The 22,406-nt window shown below is 49.2% G+C and overlaps 1 protein-coding gene across 9 annotated transcripts in view; it reads right to left on the minus strand.

Annotated features, from left to right (window-relative positions):
* MYLK (myosin light chain kinase) overlaps positions 1–22,406 on the minus strand; it is a 271,706-nt gene that overhangs the window by 56,772 nt on the left and 192,528 nt on the right. For all 9 annotated transcript variants that reach the window (XM_034957201.3, XM_034957195.3, XM_034957198.3 and 6 more), the window contains one exon: positions 13,072–13,158. In XM_034957201.3, the coding sequence (XP_034813092.2) occupies positions 13,072–13,158 (87 nt within the window). The remainder of the gene's footprint in view (positions 1–13,071; positions 13,159–22,406) is intronic.

A 22,406-nucleotide genomic window follows, 5' to 3' on the forward strand; every position in this document is an offset into this window, starting at 1 on the left:
GTGAATGCCCCAGGAGGACTGCGTGAGGCAGCGATCCCTGGCAGGGGCACACTGAGATCACCGAGCTGATGGCTGCCGGCTGTGTGGTTAAGCCCAGGGTGAGGGCTTCCACCAGGTTCCCTCTGGCTCATTGTCATCATTGATCCATCCGTCCATCTCCAAAAAGTTACTCAGGGCCTACTGTGTGCCAGGCAAATGCTAGTCAGTACACACGACTAACCTGGGTACTGAGGAGGAAACCAAACAATGTAAGAAATCAGGCCTCAAGGTCTTAAATATCAAGACATGGTCCACAGGAAAGAGGAAAGGCTTTTTTTTTTTTTTTTTCTTTTGCCATAAAGGACATTTATAGGATAACTGGCAACATCTGAATAAGGTCAATAAATTAGAGGATAGTATTGGATTAGTGTTAATTTCATGTTTTGATCATCAAACTGTGGCTTTATAAGAGATTGTTCTTGTTTTTAGGAAATACACACTAAAGTATTTAGGTGTAGAGGGTATCCTGTGTGCAACTTTCAAACTGTTCATGGTATATACATATATATATGTGTGTATATATACATGTATATATGTGTGGAGAAGTAGAAGGAAGAGAGAAATGGAAAAAGAGAGGGAGAGAAAGAATATATGAAAAAGCAAGGCCAGGTGCATTGGCTCACACCTGTAATCCCAGCACTTTGGGAGGCTGAGGCGGGTGGATCACCAGAAGTCGGAAGTTTGAGACCAGCCTGACCAACATGGCAAAACCCCATCTCTACGAAAAATACAAAAATTAGCCAGGTGTGGTGGTGTGTGCCTGTAATCCCAGCTACTCAGGCGGCTGAGGCAGAAGAATTGCATGAACCCAGGAGGTAGAGGCTGCAATGAGCTGAGATCGTGCCACCGCACTCCAGCCTGGGTGACAGAGCGAGACTCCATCTCAAAAACAACAGCAACAACAAAAAAAAGCAAACATGGTAAAATGTTAACCTTTGAGGAATCTAGATGAAGGGTATATACAATAATTTTTCATGCTATTTTTACAATTTTTTCTGTGAGTCTCAAATTATTTCAAGATAAAAGTTAAATAGAAAGTTATAAAAAAAGATGTGTTATTCAGTCAACATGATGTGGCTGTTTGAATGGAAAAAGAACACTGTTGGTGGAGGAGATGGTTAGTTAGAAGGCTAAAAGATAGGATGTAAGATGGACCTGAAGGCTAGGGAAGGTCTGAACTGGAGAAAGGGGAGAACCCACAGGTCAGGAATAGACAGTGGCTCAGAGGTGAGACTCAGGGTGATGTTTGGTGGAGGCTGGCAGAGCACAGGGCTGATATTGGACAGCAGTGGTATGAGGATAGTGGGCACTCTAAATTAAAGAAAATTAAGGTGAGGCATAGTGGCTCAGCCTGTAATCCCAGCGCTTTGGGAGGCAGAGGTGGCAAGATCACTTGAGGCCAGGAGTTCGAGACTAACCTGGGCAACACGGCAAGACCCTGTCTCTGTAAAAAATAATAAAAACAGCCAGGTATGGTGGTGCCTGTCTGTAGTCTCAGTTACTTGGGAGGGATTGCTTGAGCCCAAGAGTTCGAGGTTACAGTAGCTATGATTTTGCCACTGCACTCCAGCCTGGGTGACAGAGAGAGACCTTATCTCAGAAAAAAAAGAAAGAAAATTAAAAATTTGGTTCCTTGGTTGCACTAGTCACATTTCAGGTTCTCAATAGCCATAGGTGGTTAGTAGCTATCACATTGTGTTGACATAGGACATTTCTTTCATCACAGAGGGTTCTGTTAGACAGTGCTGGCCTCAAATGCTAAGCTCACGAGCTAAGGCTTTGTCCTGATTGAACAGCGAGTCCTCACTCAAACAGCAGTCAGGCTGGGCTAGAGGTCCCTGATAGCTCTTTCCAGCTCTTGCGGGACAGATCCAATTAGGAGGCTATTGCCATACCTTGGAAGGCACTGATCAAGATCCATGCAGAAAAGAAGATGCAAATGAGAGGCAGAGGAAAGTTAAAATAATTTAAGGGGCTAAACAAGAAGGAGGTACACAGATTACTTTGAGATTTCTTGCATAGATACACGTGGAAAGTCATATTGAAGGAATATAGAATTAGGAGTACAAGATTAATATTTCAGCTTGAATCTGTTTGTAGGTTAGAAGCCCAGGATCAGAATTCCAGAGGGAGGTTTGTGGAGACCGGAAGTGAAAGATTCCAGAATTAAAGAAGCCATTAGAATGGAAACCTTGAAGATGGGTCAATTCTTTGGGGAAAGAGAATGCAATGAAAGAGGGGCGGAGGCCAGGGTTTGATCCCAGGTGTGTCCACAGAAAAGAAGCCGAGACACAGGAGAGGGCTGTGGAAGGACCCTGAGAGCAGGAGGAGTGTCGCCACAAGTAAGGGTAGAGGACAGATGCTGGGAAGAGCACCAGGTGTGCCCAGCATGGAGTGAGAGATGGTGATGCTGGAGAGGCCAGGTTCCATGGGACAGCATGGTCCAAAGTCACCCCAGAGGAGATTCTTGAGCAAACAGTGGGGAGTAAAATAGTCAAGGATCCTGGAGGTGAAAGGACAAAGAGAAGCAAGGAAACAAGAGGGAATATGAAGCTCAGGTTTCTTCTGAGGTGAGAGAAGAGAGAAGATGACAAGGTGGAAGGCAATGGCTAGGGCACAGTGGAGAGAGAGAGCCCAAAGACACTAGAAGGAAGAGCGTGGGGAGCCAAATCCTTTGGTGGGGGAGACCAGATGGGATATGGGACGCCTGTGACTGGCTGAGCCACAAAGGCCCTGCCCCTCTTTGTCCAGGACTGTTGGGAAGAGAGAAGCCCTCCAGGGAAGAAGAGAGGGTTTCTACCGGAGCCCAGATCTGATCTCTGGAGAGAGGAGGCCATCTGTTCAGAGGAGCTACGTGGAGGGCTGTTGTCATGGGCTCAACTGTGTCTCCCCAAATTCACATGTTGAAGCTCTAACCCTTGGTACCTCAGAATGTGACCGTATTTAGAAATAGGGCCTTCAAAGAGGTAATTAAATTAAAATGAGGCCATTAGGGTGGGCCATAGTCCAATTTGGTGTCCTTATAAGAAGAGATTAGGAAGAAGAGAGACAGGGGCAGGGGGAGGAGAGAGAGAGAGAAAGGAGCGAGAGAGAAAGAGGGAGGAAGGGAGAAGGAGGGAGGTGAGCGAGAGAGACCAGACAAATGCACACACAGAGAAAAGACCATGTGAGGACACGGGAAAGACTGCCATTTTCAAGCAGAAACCTCGATCTTGGACTTCTAGCCTCCAGAGCTGTGAGAATCAATTTCTGTGGTTAAGCTACCCAGTCTGCCGTACTTTAAGTCAGCCCTAGAAGACTAATATAGCTGTGGATGGGCATCATTAGTGGGGTGGGCACCAGTGGGGTGGGCACCAGAGGGTGTGAGAAGGAGGTTGACAATCCCTGGGGTGATGAGCTAGGAGCACAGCATGAAATCAGGGGACTCCAAAGTCCTGCCCCATACTTGGTGGCTCTGGGTAAACCCATTTGACTGGAAGAGAAGCCCTAACTAATCTTTCAGTGTCATGGTTAAATAGGATTGAAGGCCAAATTTTTATGTTTGTTCTGTAAATTTGGAGCTACCATTGTTTGAATTGGTTAGCATTTGAAACTGGCTTGGTTCCTATCAGTAAAAACAATTTAAGTGTTAACAATGTTTTATATCCTATTCTATACATATTTTATATGACCATCTGCTGAAATCCACTAATTGTGTGCTGGGCTTATAGGGGAAAGCACCTGGTTCTAAAACCCGGTTTCTCAGAGGGAGCATTTCACTTGGTTCTTATCCCAATCAAACACAGCAGGGAGTATCATAATGTTTCCATTTTATGAAAAAGGAGATGGCATCTCATAAAAGTCTGGTGACTTGCTGGGTTCATAAAACCTGATGTTCTGGAGCTGGAAATGGGACCTGAGCCTCCTGCCACCCAGGGTATGGAATGAATAAAATTTGTTGTAAAGAGTTAAGCTAAATTGTAAAGAAAGTATAGCATATAGTGCAGCATGTTCTTTTTTTCTTTTTCTTTTTTTTTTTTTTTTGACACAAGGCCTTGCTGTGTCATCCAGGATGAGTACAGTGGCATGATCACAGCTCACTGTAGCCTCGACCTGCTGGGCTAAAGTGATCCTCCCATCTCAGCACCCACTCAGCTAATTTTTTGTAGAGACTCACTATGTTGTGCAGGCTGGTCTCAAACTCCTGAGCTCAAGTGAGCTCCCACTTCGGCCTCCCAAAGTGCTGGGATTACAGATGTGAGCCACCATGCTCAGCCTCAGTGCATGTTCTAACATCAGCCCCTCCCCCCACTCCCCCCCTCTCTGAAACAAACAGATCCCCAGAGGACTTCTCTGTCCTTTGGGACAAGTTTGGCCCTTTCATCCATGTGGTACCCTGTTGGTCAGTTCAGCCTTACACTAACCTGAGAGCTCTCATGTGGCACCTGTGCTTCTTCTCCCCAGTCCAGGTCCTCAGAAGAGGGGACATTCTGCAGGTCCAGATGCCCAAACAAACTCACAGTACTCCTTGGCTCACTAACTAGTTTCCTCTCCTCTGGAGTCACTCCTATTATCTTATTATTCCTGTCAGCCCTGTGTCTCTCATCCTCTTCTCTGACACCCTAAACTTTGTGTACCAGCCAGTCAGAGAGGAACATCCTAGAAGGAAAATAAAACCCAACCACCTTTGCAAACTCCATGATGGCTGCTGGCCATGGGACAGGCAGGGAGGGCAGAGCACGCCCTACTCAGGCTGCTCCTCTGAAGAGGGGCTCAGCCACCTCCTTTAGGCAGTCAGCCCAGGCAGCACATCCTTCCTGGTAGAGCACTGCCCCGGGGTACTGTGCTCATCGCTGCCCTTTGAGCTCCTCTTTCTATCCCCTATTCTCTTTCCTCCATTTCCCCTGAAGCCAGACCTCTCTCCTGAGCCCATACCAATACATCCAACTACCTGACCATCATCTCCCAGGGAGATGCCAAACACGTACTGCCAGCCCAACGTGCAAAACCAAATCCAAGACCTTTTCCCCAAACCTGCTCCCTGTCCCCATTTCTCCCAAGGCCCCCTCCCTGCCCATATCCACTGACTAATGCCTGTTGTCTACACAAACTAAGTACCTCCTCAGTCTGCCAATTTCTACCTTCCCACCATCAGCATTGTAGTCCCAACTGCATCACCTCCTAGGCTTCTGGTCCCCTGTCCCCCGTCACATTTGTCACTCTGTGGCCAAAGTGATCTTTCTCAAATGCAAATATGATGTCACTTCACTGCCTGAACCTGTTCAGTGGCTGCCCACTGCCACTCAGGATCAAATTCAACTCATCTTACGAGGTCTTTGAGCTCTGTCCCTGGCTTTCATCCCCAACTTTCTTGCTTGCTTTCCCAAGAGGGAACAACTTTCATCACAACCTCAATACTCAATATCAGTGGTTCTCAAAATTTAGCCTACATTATGATTGCCTGGAAGACTTAATAAAAACATAGATTCTTGGCTTCCAGGTGCTGGTGCTGCTACTGCTGCTGGTCCCTGCACCTTCCTTTGGGAAGTACTGCTCTGTAATCTACATGGAATGTCTTTCAGTTTCTGCAAAACCAGGCTCTTGCCTTCGCTCCTTTGCACATGCTGGGCCCTCTTCTCTTGGATGGCTCTTGCATATTCTTTGGGCAGGTCGTCCCAGCTCATGCACCACTAATGCCCCACTGGGTTCATGGCCCTCTGAGGTAGCTCCATCACAGCATTCATCAGGCACCGCTATTTCAGAAACCTGTCCCCAACATGGACACACCATGGCAAGCTTCTGGGGACAAGGATAGGGTCTACCTTCTGTATCTGCAGTGCATAGCATAGTACCTGGCACATGCCTGATAAATGGCCATTAAAGGAATGAGTGAAACCCTCAAGGATTTCTGTTAACCTGGGAATTCCCAAGGAACATTCTCCCCCAGTCCTGGGCACTGATGCTGAGAAATATAGCCCTGGGGCTTGAATTTTTATATAACTTTCTATGAAAAGGATCAGTCTCTGCTGTCCCCTCTGGGATCAAAGCTGCCAGGTGCTGAGCCTTCCACTCTAGATAGGAGACTGATATTAGAGGAAGTGAAATAGCCCAATAAAAACATGAATCAAAGCATTGGATCTGGAAGCCTCCTGGGAAACCTGGAGCAGGGGTGGGGAGGCCAGCCTCTTAATTGTTCAGGTAATCTGTTCCAGCTGACCCAAGCCCTAACCTAGTCCTGGGGGAAAAAAAGGAGGTCAGTAACCCACAGAAGTTTCCAGATGCTCAGTCTGAAGGCACCTGAATGCCTCACTCTGAAACATGGAAAATCACCAGGGCAGAGAGACCAGAGTAAACATTTGCAAGATAGGTGCAGAGCCTGAAGGTGGGTCTCACAGAGTCAAAAGGTCTGAGATAATGGAAAGCAAAGGAGAATTAGGGAACTAGCCTTACCAGCCTTGGGTACAGGGAGGTCCCTGGATGTCTGCCTCTCTGGGGACATTTCCCTTTTTAGGTAGGTAGTTAAAAATAGACATCAAATCCTTCACAGTTCCCAAAATCAGCATGAACTTTCTGCCAAAGGCTCCTGGAAAGGACTCCAGCTGGGTTGAGCATGGAGTGAGCAACCACCCCATGAGGCTGTATCGGAGCAGGAAGGAGGTGGGGGTACCTGAGGATGGAAGGCTGAGTCCTACCACACTGGCCCTGGGTGACCTGACCCACTCCCTTACTGTATACGCTGGTCTCATCCAGTACATGCTTACAGATATGTGGAGGAATATTGGTCATTTTCCCAGAATTAACATCTCTGGGCAAATTTCTTGCTCACCTTCCTCAAAGCAAGGGCTGTCACATAAGAAGATTGCAAAGAAACACTGCTCCTCTGATTACATCCATTCCCAAACCCCCAGGACACAGAGCGTCAGGATGGTTGTGAAAGAGGTGTGCTGGGCCAGGGGTGCCAGCAGTGCTTGGTGGGTACCTTCCAGGTCTCCCCTCTGGCCAGTTCACTGGCTTATGGGAGACACTGGGAGAGTTGGGAGGAGTAGTGGGTGGAAGTCATAGGGTCACATACCTGTGGGTGGGAGTGTGCCAGGTAGGCACTATTCCTCCTCCCAGACCCACATTTTGGTTGGGAGTAACTGGGAGTTGGTGCCAGCTTTCAGAAACATTCATGGAAATAGCCCAGCCTCTCTCCCAGGGCCCCACATCTTTCACTGTCAGGCAAGTCTTGATGCCAAATCCCAACCTCTCTTCCAGCCTTTTGAATCCCATCAGGATTGAACATTCCTCATGACCTGAGGAGGAATGTTTAAAAAAAAGATTTGATCCTGGGGAAATCTTGCATGGAAAAGGGACAGTTTTTAATATCCAGAGATGCTTTCAAATTGACACAACTTTCCATTTTAGAGGCAGACACATATGGGAGGTCTAGGCAAAGATATCTGAGAGTCTCATAATCTGGGATGTTCTAAAGTGACTGATGTCAGAGGTGAAGTTCAGGCCAAGGCCAGGCATGGACTGCAAAGGGATGTTCCATTGGCATCATCCCCAGTGGCAGAACCACAGTGGAGGCAGGGACCCTTGGAGCATGGGAACTTATGAACTGGTTTGAAAAATCAAACGTTTATTATAAACCTACTGAGAGACCAGCTAATGAAGTTTTGGAGATGGACAGGACCTGGTTTCTGTCTTCAAGGTGTAAAAGCCCCACATGGATGTCCGTTTATATCTCTTCTGAAAGACCATCAGCTTTACAGACTGCTAGGAGGAATTCCTAGAGTCTGGTATCAAACTGGCATCACCTCATGTGCATTTCCTAAGGCCACTTCTTAAGCCCCATCAATGCCTCCTTTACACAGCCAGCATGCTTGTCTCCCCTCACGCAAAATTCCCAAGAACTCCCCTGGCCATTTGGGCCCCCTCCAGCTGGGACTCCCCTAAACCTGTATGCTTAAGGCCTCTTTCCCTCAGGACACTTTTGCTGCTGTGTGACCTAAACTATACTTGCTGTAGCTTTGGACTCCTTCACACTTCAGATGATATGAAGGAGAGTTATTAATCTCAACTGAACTGTGTCACTCAAAAGCTTTCCATCCAACGGGCTGATGCTGATGTCAGAGCTGGGAAAGGCCTGAGGTCAGCTGGAGAAACTCCCCATCTGACTGGCAAGGAAGCCCAAGTCCAGAAGAATGAAGGGCTTTGACCAAGGCCACATATTTAACTACTGGGAGAACCAAGACCTTCGTCTCCTGCTCATTGGCTTTCTTGCTGTGTCTTGTGCCTGAGTGTTGCCCCAGAACTGATCATAGTAAGTTGGCACCTGGAGTCTGACAGGAGTATTTCTGTCTCCCCATGCCCTACTCAGCTTAGGTGGAAGAGTGTGGGGTGTTTCTCCCCTGGGCCTGTGAACTTCTTTCCTGTTCCATCTCCAAAGGGAGGAGAGGACCCACTCTGGGCTGGAGGAGTACACGAAGTGTTTTAGGAGTGTTATTATTAAATATTCATCAACAGGAGAAAAAGATAGCCATAAAGAACATTATTAGAACAATTGACAATAAATGTAGACTATGAATCAATTAGACAACAGTATTGGTTCAATGTCAAATTTACTCTTTGATTTTGATTTCAATAATTGCATTGTAGTTATGTTCTTAGGACAACAGCATAGTTAGAATTCAAGGGCATGATGTCTCCAATTTGGCCTAAAATGGTAGGTACCTATCTCTATCTAAATGAATAAATAAATGAATATATATATATATACACACACAGAGTACATCCTGAGACTGCGGCCAGGCCAGGGTGTGGTGGCCAGAATGCAGGTCAGGGTTGGCACCACAGTTCCACATCTTACTAGCTGTGAGACCCTGGACAGGGCAGTTTAGTTCTCTGAGGCTCTGTTTTGTTCATCTCTAAAATGGGAACAGCTATTTATAGCGCAGTTGAGTGAGACTCGGCTGAAGTGACATAGATCGAGCTCCTAAGGTGCTCCCAGTGCACAGGCACTCGGTAGACTCTGATTTTGTTCAGCCTGCAGCTGTCCTGAGACAGGTGCCCTCACAATCTTCACTCCAGCATCTGTGTGGCTCCTCCCTGTCTGCCTTCTCCCCAACTGATGTTATCATTTTCTCTCCAGCCAAACCACATAAACCACATTCCTCTCCTCCTCCATAACCTGACCCCGTTTTCCTCATCCCGAAATCTTCCCAAGCTGCTCCCAACTCCCTCCTGCACTTGTGAGTCGGTGTCTGGCAGGTTAACTTGTACTTCTGTCCGCTTTCTCTCAACCCGTCCTTGCTTGGGTTGGGGTTGGTGCCCTTGGCTTTTCCCTCATGCTTGTCAGTGCTCAGCAGGGAGGGGGGTGTGCAGAAGAGGGAACTGGTCATGATCTATTTGATGAAAAAATCACCCAGGCTCACCTCAGGAAAGATGGATTTCCCTCTTAGACTAGGTACTTCTCGGCCCTTGACACAGAGGAACACACACACAAACACACACACACACACACAGCCAGATCACTCATGGAATCAGAGGTGACTGGGACTGGGGTTGGCAAAGCTAAGAAAAAAAGGCAAGTTGCAGAGGTATACAGACTGTGCAATTCCATCTCTGTGGGGCAAAAATCCAATTGATGTACTTGTGCCTGTATATAAAAATGCATAGAAAAAAGTCACTGAGTATTTTTGGGGCGTGAGTAGAATTGGGGTGAGATGAAAGAGGACTTTCACATTGTACCTAGTATATTTCTATATTGTTTAAAATGGTTAAATAAGAATGTGTGCATATATAATGTAAATAATCAATAAACTAACAATTATCCTCCAAAGGGAGAAAAGAATGGGTGCAAATCTAAAAGACATCTTCGGCTGGGCGCAGTGGCTCACGCCTGTAATCCCAGCACTTTGGGAGGCTGAGGCGGGCGGATCACGAGGTCAAGAGATCGAGACCATCCTGGCCCACATGGCGAAACCCCATCTCTACTAAAAATACAAAAATTAGTTGGGCGTGGTGGTGCGCACCTGTAGTCCCAGCTACTCGGCAGGCTGAGGCAGGAGAATCGCTTGAAACCAGGAGGCGGAGGTTGCAGTGAGCCGAGATCGCGCCACTGCACTCCAGCCTGGTGACAGAGCGAGACTCTGTCTCAAAAAAAAAACAACAAAAAAAACCAAAACAAGACATCTCCTTCACTTCCCATCTCTGGGCAGCTGCCTTCTCAGGAGCTTCTCAGGAGGCTCCGGAAACAAATCCCAGGGTATCTCTCAGGCCCCCAGGGTACAGGCTTCTGAAGGACAAGAGTGCAGGGGTGCAAGCAGGTGGAGGGCAGCTAGAGCCAGCCTGGCACCGCTCTCAGTGTTGGGGTAGCAGGTTTGGAGTAACAGAGATTGGAGGGTGGGCCAGCAAAAGGGTACAAAGTGGCCATGACTTCGGAGTGTGTAGAGACACACACTCCCATTCTTTCAGGGGCAAGATGTCTGAAATTCCAACATGGGGGCTCTGCACGCAGAGTGAAATCCAAGTGGGGTCTACTGGAGTTAATCCAGTCATGAATGTGTGTTTTCTGTAAAGATGAAGCACTTGCTACTAGCCTGCTGCTCCCCCACTAACTCAGACTGAGCTTCATTCCCTGCTTCCAGCTTCTCCACCACAAGGTGCTTTGTTCGGCTCTCTGGGCAACATGATACTCTAAGGATGTTGATGTGAGGGTCCCCGAGGCAGTTCCACACTTAACAGAGGCAGCAGGGGAGACCCCCTTCTGCTTCTCAAGACCCACAGTGTGGGCACCAGGTTTCTCCCAGGAACAGCTGGTTTCCAGCTTGACTGCACATGGCGTGACCTGGAGCTTGAACAAATACTGAGGCCTGGCACCCACCCCTGAGATTCTGATGTAATTGGTCTGGGGGCAGGGGAAGCCTGTGCGGCAGTGGTTTAAATGCTCCCCAGGTGAATATAACACACAGCCAGGGGTGCGAGCTGCTGCTCCAGACTCGGACAGTGACAACTTGCCTGGGGTTTCCACAGCCTTCTGTTCTCAGGGCAGAGAGCCCAGCTCCTGCTCTGCTCATCGTCTCAAGCTTGTTTTCCTCCTCCACAGCTCGGCTCTGACCCCATCTCACCTCCTCAGGGGCTCACTGGAGTGGGTGTGCTGGAGCTGAGGGCTGGAGGCTGCCCACCAGATCAATACCTGCACTGTAGCTTCTGCACCCAGGAGTGGGGGACAGCCATGCCATAGCCCCAATTCACAGCCCCTGGTGCCCTTCCTACATTCTCTATCTCTTCTGCTCACAGTTTTCCATACCAAGTATAGCACAGGTCCAAGGAATATTTTTGGAAGATAAAATTATTAACCCATTCTCACCAGATTTTTTCTTGGTATTATGTATGCATTTCCAACAACTTATTAAATGTCCATTCTTGATATTCTCAGGCTATCTACCTTGGCTAAGTATCAATGAGAAATTAATTCCAATTTCTCTGCCCCGACATACTGAAGGCTGAGTTCCCCCAACAGCCTGGCTGGGGTATGTTTGAGGAACCCAAGTTCATCATTACGAAGGTAAGAATAAAGTAAAGTCACAAAACACTGCATTGTAATGGAAAAAGATTGTAGTCTGAGTTAACCCGGCTCAATTACTTTCCTCTATCAGTATGGGCAATTAGGAGCTCATCTTGTTTTTTGTTTGTTTGTTTTAAAACACAGCATGTGCTGGGGATGTTCAAGCAACTCTGCACCCTCTGTTGAAATTGTAGTTTTCAAAGGGTAGTTCTGCTGTCAAAGTTAGATTAAAAATTATAAGGGAAGCCAGGGTGACATTGTGACTTCTGAGGCACTACTGCCTTTATAGCCCCCTCCTCCACCAAAAAAAAGTAAATAGATTTAATTACATATCAAGTATTATATTTGAATTATGTAAACTACACTTTTAACTGCATGGGTATAAAGATGAATATATTCATATCATGAATTAAAACATTTTCTTTGACTTAGAAGTTCACCTTTTTCTTCTAATTTTATAAGATATTACAGCATTTGGCAGGCCTGTAAAAGCACTGTGGACCCTATGCATGGTGCCTAATGGATGTGTGGGCTATGGGGAAGCTGAGATCCAAAAAGAGGGAGGTAGCTGCCTATGGTCACGGAGAGGCTCCTTTCTCTCTTGGCTTTTTATACCACACTGCGATTCGACTCTAAGAGAAACTGGGAAGGGCCTTCCACGAGCAAGGCGCAGCATGTGTCATTCTGAAAGGTAATTGCTTGAACAGACCCTGTACAATGGAGGAGGGAGGATGAGACCCAGACACATCTCCGTGACATTGGGAAGGAGGTAGTGGAGGAGCCAGGTGCTGACACTGTGGGAGCTGAGGTGAGGAAGAACTCAGGGATGAGAGACTTTTCAGAGGAGTTTGGCAGAAAGGTGTCCCATGGAGAGAGGTGCCAGAGAAGGCATGAAGGAAGGAACTTGGGGGCTGGGTAGTGCGCAGTGAAGAGCTCAATTTGGCCTGAGTATAAAATAGAAGTAAAGGAGCTGGGGGCAGCACCGGGAAAGACAGGCGGGGGGCAGGCCACATGTGGGACCACGTGTGCACATGCGAGCTAGGTATGTCCTGGGCACTAACATGTGGAGCTTTGCTTGTGGGTTTTGCAGGCTCTGGGGGCCACTACATATTTCAACCAGGAGTGATGAGATCAGAGTTACAATCCAGAAAGAGCCCCTGGGAGGGCAGGGTCAACTGGGGAGAAATTAGGAGGAGCTCTCCTAGAGTCTTGGTGGGAAGTGAAAGGGCATGAAGGAGGTTGGTCAGGGGAGGTAGATAGGAGCTCAGATGAGATGTGCAACACCACCCAGGCTGGAGACAGGCTGGAGAGAGCACTGGGATGGGGTGCTCTGTTATTGGGAGTTCACTGGGCACTTCAGGGTGTGGGCAGACATCAGACTTCCAGGGATTCAGGCAAGAGTGAGTGACCAGAAAGTGGGGGCTCTGAGGCTGCCCTCAGTCCCCGGGGTGCCTGCCCCTGCCTCTGCCTCTGCCTGGTGAAGCTGGGCGAGTACTCACTCTCAGTTCCTAGCACGGGAGGAAGAGAGCTCTTGGGCCTCCGGGATTTCATCTCTGGGGCCTTGGTGTTCTCACTGGCTGGAGCATCTGGAATGAAACAGGTAACAATAAATGTTAGCAGCTGCTGAGGAAATGAGCAAAGGGGGTGTCTCAGTCAAAATCCCACCTCAACCAAACTCCTCCCCAACTCTGAGGGCCCTTTGTGCCTGCTGGGCAGAACAGCGCCTGTGTCCAGGCAACCTATTTCACTCTCCATGAGAGCATCAAAGAAGGACCGTCCACTACCCTGGGCCTGATTAATCCAGTGGGGACAGCACCGTCACCTTGGCAAGATGAGCGCACAGGCTGCCCAGGGAGCTTGGGATGCTCCCCTGGAATGCCATTGCTGGCAGAGTCACCCCTTGCTCACCTTCCCTGGCTTTCTCCTCCATCAGGCCTTGTCTCCCTCATGCTAGACATCTTGGGTCTCCTCTCCAACAGGGGCAGGAGGGGACAGGGTCCCCGCCCTTGGGATCATGGACTAGAGGTGGCGCACAGCTTCTGATTTCTCTGACTTTCTTCTGTAGACCAAACTTTGCAGTGACAAACCAAACGGAGGCCTCTGAGCACACAGCCAGCATGCCTCCCACCTCTGAGACGGGGTCTAGGCCCCACTGTGGGGCTTCTGCTAGACCTCCCCCAACAGGCCCAGTGAAGCTGGGCACAGCTGCCTGCTGGGCGGACCTAAAGATGCTGGGCGGTGCCTACCTTCAGGCTCTGTTCCACACTCCCTCTGCCAGAGGAAACCCTCCCTCATGGAGGGCAAGCAGGGCAACATCACTTGGCTGGGCTGGGCTGGGTGGAAAGGCCCTCATTGGCCCCCAGGACACTATGGGGAAACCATCCAGGAACTGGGATAAGGAGGAGCTGGTTGAGTGGCTATCACTGGGCCCCAGCACTTTCACTGGCCTTCCTTTCCCCACAAGGAGCACTCTTTGGGGACGGCGCTGAGAGAGTCTCCCCCTTGAAGCCCCCTCCTTGGGCATCCTTTTCCTGCTCCTGAGGAGAGGAAGCTAAGTGGGGGTGGGGGTGGGTGGGGGGACTTTCCAGCAGAGGCTCCGCCACATTCCTGAGGCTTGGCTGGGGAGGAAGTGCCCTCTTATGGTCCACCTCCAGGACTGGCAGTCAGGGCTGATCTTGCCTAGACTGGGCTCCTGGGGTTCTGAGGGGTGGGCGCAGGGAGCAGAACTGGGGGCTGGGAACATACTTCTCCCAGCAAGTGGACTCTGAGCTGCCTCTGGATGCATTTCTCCTTCTGGGAGGCATTTAGGCCCCTCGCCTTCTCCAGAACATGGATCTGCCTGCATGAGTCCCTCTGCTCATCATCACCCCGATAGGCTTTCTTCCCAACCTAGTGCCTGCCTCCTCTCTGTTATGGGTAATCCAGGGAGGAGGCCCTGTGCGGGTGTTGCAGGCTCATGGCAGCTCAGAAGCAGACAGGCCTCCGGGGGCTGTGGGGGCAATCCCCCACCAAAGACAGCTGAAAGACCTGCATGCACCATTGTGGGCCTTAAGTAGGACTACTTAGCAGTATGTGACGGGGTGTTGGGGGGAGCAGACAGCCAAAGCAACCCTTTCAAGTAGCACTTGACACCAAAACGCTCCCCTGCCTCCACTCCCCACTGCAAGCTGAACTCCTGCCACCTCCCATATGGGCAAAGGAGCCCCAGATGGCACACCAGGGGTCCCTGCTATCTGGAATGGACACTCTTAAGCTCCTCAGGAGGCTGCCTGTAACCCAGCACGCCAGTTCCATGAGGACACAGAGAAGCAGAAAGCCATGGGGCAGGGATGATTTCATTTTCTTACACTGGACATTTTCCCCAAGGATCGTGGTCATTCTCAGCTACAGAAAAATCCTCTGGACATAGTTATTTGTCAGCCTCGGTGGATCTCAGCCTCAGCTGTATGTTAGAAGCACGTGTGCCAGGGTATCACACCCCACAGGTCCTGGTTTCATTGGTCTGGGTTGGGGTCTGGGCACGATATGACCCAGAAGCTCCATGGATGACTGATATTTGGCCAACAGAAAACTCCTCGCCTCTCCTCAAGCACAGGGAGTGCGTAGGGAGTGGCTCCAGGACTATTCCAAGAGGCAGAAAAGCCTGGCAGAGCTTCCCCTTGATATCTGGGGATGAGGGTGCCATAAACCAGGGGCATAGAGTCAGTCTAAGCTTCCCTTGTCCAGGCCTCTTCCTTCTTCCCTTCCTTGAAGACCAGGATTTCTAACAGTCACCAATGACAATGTAAAGAAAGGTGTACCCAGTAATTGTTTTGTTTGTTTGGCCCCCTTTTTTTTTTTTTTTGAAATGGAATCTCACTGTGTCACCCAGGCTGGACTGCAGTGACATGATCTCGGCTCACTGCAACCTCTGCCTCCCAGGTTCAAGTGATTCTCATGCCTCAGCCTCCTGAGTAGCCTCCTGAGTACACGCCTGACTAATTTTTCGTATTTTCAGTAGAGATGGGGTTTCGCCATGTTGGCCAGGCTGGTCTTGAATTCCTGGCCTCAGGTGATCTGCCTGCATCAGCCTCCCAAAGTACTGGGATTACTGGCGTGAGCCACGGCACCCGGCCCTTCTTAAGGAAGAGGAGTACAGGGCAGACTATGTATGCAGTTCTGCACTCCTTGGCTTCAGCACTCATTCTCCTGGTGAGTCTTGGAGCATAGAGGAGGGAGAAGAAGAAGGATCAGGTTTGCTTTTTTAACTGATGAGTAAGCTGAGGCACAAGAAAGCAAAGTATGAGAGGCCCAGTTTTCCTGGGCTCCTGAAAGAAGGGCAGCAGGTACTGAGACTCCTTTTGTCCTCATGGGGTTGTGTTGGGCTTTACTTCCAAGCATCACCACAGTAGAGGCCAAGAGAGAACAGCTCTAGCTTTGGCTTTGTCATCAGCAACCTTGGGAACTTGGGCAAATAATTTAAACTGTCCCATCTCTGTTTCCACATCTGTACAAGGGAATCACTTATTTTCTCTACCTCATGGTGTTTTGAAGCCCAAAGGAGAGAACACATGCAACAGTGTTTTGGAAAGCAGGAAATGATCATTTATCAGCCCAGTGTGGTGGCTCACGCCTGTAATCCCAGGACTTTGGGAGGCCAAGGCAGTTGGATCACTTGGACCCAGAAGTTCAAGACCAGCCTGGGCAACATGGTGAAACCCCGTCTCTACAAAATTTACAAAAAGTAGCTGGGCACTGTGGCATGTGCTTGTAGTCCCAGCTGCTTTGGAGGCTGAGGTGGGAGGATCACCTGAGCCCACAGAGCTTGAGGCTGCAGTGATCATGCCGCTGCAGTGATCATGCCACTGCACTCCAGCATGGATGACAGAGTGAGACCCTGTCTCCAAAAAATGAAAAAAAAAAAAAGAAAATGAAAATGATCACTTATGAATTAATTCCTCTTGATAGCCACATTCCCTTACCTCCTTCTGAATCAGCTTTAAAATTTTCCACCTTCAGAAAACACTCCCTGCCCTGCCCCATCTGCCTCTGCCTCCGTCCTCGGCCCTAGGGTGCTGGGTTTTCACTGGACGTGTCAGTACACTACCCTGTAATGTGCTTTGAGTCTTATTTTTAGAAGTTCCTGCAGCACTTTATCTTTCCATCTGGCCATGAGGAAAGGGGCTGAAGTCCCCCTTTCAAACTAGGCACACCCCAGACTTGGAGCCCCAGGGGGTGGCCGCGCTCCTCCTGAAGTGTCAGCACGGTGGGGCTGTGCATGCACCACGGGGCCCTGCCAGGGATGCGGAGCCAGCAGACCTCCATGCGAACTGCAGCAAGGAGTGGGCTCGAAGGGCCATGTGCCTATCAAAACCAGCTTTGTGCTCACATGGCTGCCCAGGGGATAAAAATAATAGTAATATAAGTTTAAGAGCAGCTTGTATTTTCTATTTTAATCATTTTGTGATGAAATTAAACTCCATTTCTAGATCTAGGACCCCAAGGCTGAAGTCCTTTGCATGTGTCCTCAAAGAAGTGTGGGGGAGGAAGATGGAGGTGTGAGGAAGTGGGGGGCCTCTACATTGAGAGGAAAATGTGTCCTTATATAGACAATGCCTCACCCCTTCCACTCCTGGGCTCTGGACTCAAGCTCTCTGGACAGCGTTTTTTTTTTTTATCTCCCCCAAGAAGCTGGTTCCCTGAACTCTGACCCCACGCAGGGGGCATGAGGTCTTGGGAAGCTTCTGGGAATGGTCCAGCTTCTAGGGGCCCCCAGTGGGGCAGGGCAGAGGGGCTGGGCTCCAGCCTCTCCCTGGGTTGGCTCATCCCTCCTTGCTGGCCTCTCTCTCTGACTGAGTGCAAGCCGTGTGCTAGCGTAGTAAGGAAGAGAGATCAGGATGCTTGCGCTCCTTTCTGGCTCTGCTGCTTAGGAGTTGTGAGTCCCTGGGCAAGTTCCTGAACTTTTCTGAGTCTGAGCTTCCTCACAAGGAAAACCGAAATAACATCACCTCAATAGAAGAGTGAGGGAGGTGTGGCCAAGTCGTAAGGTGATGGCTGACATTTACTGGGTATTGACTCCATGTATGCACGGTGCTAAGTACTTTGTATGCTCAGATCAGGTTGAACTACACCATTCGCCAGTATTGAAGTGTTTTTGACCTACAAAAACAGCAATTTTATTTAGTTCCACATAATACCCGTTAGTTGTCTGTGATGATTTAAAGAATAAATGTGGGCCAGGCACGGTAGCTCACGCCTATAATCCCAGCACTTTGGGAGGCTGAGGCGGGTGGATCACCTGAGGTCAGGAGTTTGAGACCAGACTGGCCAACATGGTGAAACCCCTTCTCTACTAAAAATACAAAAATTAGCTTGGTGTGTTGGCGGGTGCCTGTAACCTCAGCTACTTGGGAGGCTGAGGCAGCAGAATGGCTTGAATCCAGGAGACAGAGGTTGCAGTGAGCCGAGATCATGCCACTGCACTCCAGCCTGGGCAAAAAGAGTGAAACTCTGTCTCAAAAATAAATAAATAAATAAATGTGGGGGTGGGAACAGACTTAGTAATATGGCAGGGCTGAGGCCAAGAAAGGAGGGGTGGATCAAAATCAGCTCAGCAATAATCAGAAGTGCCCAGGGGCCAACATAACAGTGGATCACAGTGGTTAGGCACCAAGGCTTGGGTTTAACTTCCCACTCTGCTAGTTAGGGTGACCTTGAGCAGGTGACTCAGTCTCTGTATGCCTGAGATGAGGCTATTGTTACTATCACTCCCCTGAAGCCCTCTTGCAAGGTCACCAATGACCTCAATGTTGGCAAACCCAATAGCCAGTGCTCAGGCTCATCTTTATTTGGCAGCAGCACCTGACCCTTCCTTCCTTCCTTTCTTCCTTCCTTTCTTCCTTCCTTCCTTCCTTCCCTTTCTTCCTTTTCTTCCTTTCTTCTTTTTTTTTGACAGGGTCTCCCTCTGTCCCACAGGCTGGAGTACCGTGGTACAATCTTGGCTCACTGTAGCCTCAACCTCCCATGCTCAAGCTGTCCTCCTGGCTCATCCTCCTGAGTAGCTGGGACTACAGGCATGCCCCACAGCATCCAGGCAACTTTTGTATTTTTTGTAGAGACAGGGTTTCACCATGTAGCCCAGGCTGGTATTGAACTCCTGGCTCAAGCAATTCACCTGCTTCTCAAAGTGTTGGTATTACAGGTGTGAGCCACCACACCTGGCCTGGCACACTAATCTTGATCATTCCTTCCTTTTTGAAGTTCTTAGCATTTGGTTTCTGGGACACCCCCATCTCCTGGGTTTCTTCCCATCTCACTGGAGTACTTCCTTCTTAGTCTTCTTCGCAGGCCCCTGTCCTGCCCCTGCCTCTCTCTCTCTCCCTCTTCTTATCTCCACCTCTGTACTCTCCAGGGACCTCATTCAACCCCAGGGCAGTGAATGGCCTCTGTGTGTGGATGGCTCCCTGTATCCCGCCTCCAACTCTGACATCCCCCTCAACTCCAGGTTCACCTAAACACCTGCCTATGTGACAGGACCGCTTGAGAGGTCAAATAGGAATCTTAAACTTCACATGCACTAAACTCTTGATCGTGCCCCCCAGCCCCACCATTGGTCTTCACTCCCCCATGAAAACTGAGTCATCTTTAACTTCTCTCTCTCTCCATACCCAGCTCACCAGCAACTCATATCAGCTCTACAGCCAAAGAGGTTATGAATCTGATCACTTCCTGTCCCTATTGTGGCAACCCCCCATTGTGCTCCCTGCTTTCCCTCTGACTCATCCTGGGTCTGGTCATCACATGGACATGAGTGATCCTTCATAAATGTCCAGTGTTGGCCCATAACACTTAGAATAAAATCTCATTTTTTTTGTCCTAGCCAACACTGCCTGGATCTGGTCCACGGTCCTCCTCAACCTCACTTCCTACCATCCTGCCCCTTGCTCATGGCTCCACCACCCTGGCCTCCTGCCTCCTGAAATGCCTTAAGCACAGTGTCCTCAGCTCAGGGCTATGCTCTTGTTGTCACCTTGTCCCTCTTCCTTCCCTGCTTCCTTCAGTCTCTGCTCAAATGTTCCTTCCTCAGAGGGGCCTCAGTAACCACCCCCTCCAAAAATGGTATTCCCTCCCCCATTACCCTGCTTTGCTTTCTTCATAGCTGGTGACATTACCTGAGGATATGACACAGCTGTTCACCTGCATTACTGCCTCTTTCCCACTAGAAAAGTCCCAAAAGCTGGAACTTTTCCTACTTCATTTACTGTTTTAAAACCAGCTCCTATGGCAGTGCCTGGCACAGAGTGGGCACTCAGATATTAGTTGAATGACTGAGTGATGGCACGAGTACCCACTGGAGTGTCCCTTCCCATCACAATCATGCATGACCCTCTGTGGTCACAAAGCCCTGGTCTCACTGGTACCAAAAGCTGGATGCCCTGGCCAGGGTGGCTGGGGACAGGAGGCCTGAGTTGAGAATGACTAGATGAGCCAGTGAGGGGCTAAGGTGTTTTTTGACTCCTCTCATGGGATTCTGGCCTAGGAAGGACTTAGTTTCCTCACTGCTCATCTGGGTCGGAATGAGAGGAAAGGGGTTACTGAGTCCCACGTGCAGAAGGACCTCCCCACAGGGAGGACTGTTACTCAGGGAGGTCTGGATCACTCTGGGAGCGGGCCCCACCATGGTAATTCACTGCCCGGGGAGGCTGTGTCAGGCTGTGGAAAGGAACAGGTTTCCGAGCCAGACCACTGAGTCCTGCCAGGATATTTCATGTTGTAATTCACTGTGCAGGGTGGAGCCCCAACACCAGATCTACATCTACTGTCTGTGGGGCCTGGAAGGCAGCTGACCCTTGGTGAGCCTCAGTTTGCTCACTGAGAAAGACACCCTGCCCAACTGTTGCATAGACTGAAAATGCAAAGTGCACAAGAGTCTCTGGCCAGGGCAGGCATTGAAGGTCAGCTTGTTCTCCTCCTGGGTGAGTTTTCGGGCAAGTCCACGTTTACTCTAGGTTTTAGCTCCCTTCTATGTGGCACAAGTTAACCCTTGTCTTCTGCTGAGTTCAGAAGGAAGGGTGATATGACCATAATCAAGAAAGTTCATAAACACCCCTTTTCTTAGGAAAAAGACCCAAACGCATGATTAAAATAGCCAGCTGTGCTGTGTTATAAAGGTTACATCCCTTATCTTTATGATATGAGGGAATCAGTAGTGTGGGTAATGCAGACCAGCCAATGAGCCCCATTTGCCTCATTTTTATGAAATTTTGAAAGCTATGTTGGCCTCAGATGTATGGTCTCGATGGTGTTTGGCACAGGATGAGTGAATGATAGCGACTTTCAGGGGCCAGGCCAGCCCTGCTGAGTGGCTGGGGAAGCCAGTCTGAAGTCAGCACCAGCTGTAGTCCCATCGCCTAGTGGAGATGGACCTCACTGCCCCATAAGAGGGATGAAGGCCTGGTTCTATGCAGAGGTTGGGTGGGCAGTTGCAGCTGGAGACAGGCTGGAAGAGCCCACACAATGGCTGGGCTTGAAAATTCAGTCATTGTTGCTGCTTACGGCAAGTAGTTCTTCAACGTATTCTGATTCATGACTCCTTTTGAGAATTTGACTAAAAACTATGGACCCCTCTCTTCAGAAAGATGCTCCAACCCACATAATGCAACATTTTGCCTGTAATTTCAGGGGAGGCACAAACCCACTGGGATCCCGAAGTCAAGTATGATGCCTTGGGGAGTAGGGAGAGCTGAGGGGATGAGGGGACAGAACGAGGGCAGGAGACGTAGCCTAGCCAGTGGGGTGGAGCACCAGACGATAGAAAGGCGACAGGGGAGCTGTCAAAGTGACCACAGTCCTTTACTACTTTCCTAGAGAGGCTCTTGATGAAAAAATAAAGCTAAATGTGGGCAAACAGGATGCTAATATATCTGTAAGTATAGCAACAGGGAAAGAAAAGCAGGGGGAAGAGGCCACCCTTATCCTTGCTGTCAACAAAACCAAACCCAATGGACTGAAAGTCAGTCCTGTTATCTCAGCTGGGCTCCCTCCTATCACTTTTCTAGCTCTTCTTCCAAGACCCAGCTCCCAATTTGCAGCTGGAGGCCTAACTCTGCATTTGAAGGAATTAGGGATAAATAATGATGGTCATCAAGATTAGTGGAGAGGACAAGGGAATCTGCCAGCAGACTCTGGGCAAACAAAGCCTTTTAAGTTGCAGAATGAATTCCCCAAACCTAAAAAAAAAAAAATCCCCAAGTGTATTCAGTAGGGGAAAAGGAAATTTCATCTTGAAAACAAATCTGGAAAAGGTGCTGACATTTTACAGATAAGGAGAATGAATTGCTCTCCTGCCTTCAGCTAGCCATGTAAATAGGACCTAAAGAGGCTCCGAAAGCCGATAACCTCCTTCACTAGCTCGGGAACCAGTGTGAGTCCCAAATGAGCAGAGGGGTGTTAGACGTGGGCTTCAAGGATCATGTTTTCAGAAACGCTATACTTTACAGTGCAGCACCTGTACAGAAAGAAGTAGGACTGTGATCTGGGTGGGTGACAGCCTGGGTGAGGAGAGACTCCCACACAGGAGTCATCAGCCACAGCATCCACTGTGCAGAACCTCAAAATGTGTCCCATGCCCCCTCTGAATTGACCATAAACTTGGACACATCAAGTCCGCTTCCTTAGACTCAGAGCCCCTATAGCACATATACGCACGATCTCCAAGGAGAAGTACACAGTATTAGATGAGTTCAGCTTACCTTTCGGCTATTAACAATTAATTCGTGCTGCCATTGTGTTTTTATAAAAAAGACGTTCTTTTCCACCTCTCTCCCATTCATCATGTTCCATAGAGCTCAGCTCT

The sequence above is a fragment of the Pan paniscus genome, chromosome 2 (genome assembly GCF_029289425.2).
Source record: "Pan paniscus chromosome 2, NHGRI_mPanPan1-v2.0_pri, whole genome shotgun sequence".
NCBI lineage: Eukaryota > Metazoa > Chordata > Mammalia > Primates > Hominidae > Pan > Pan paniscus.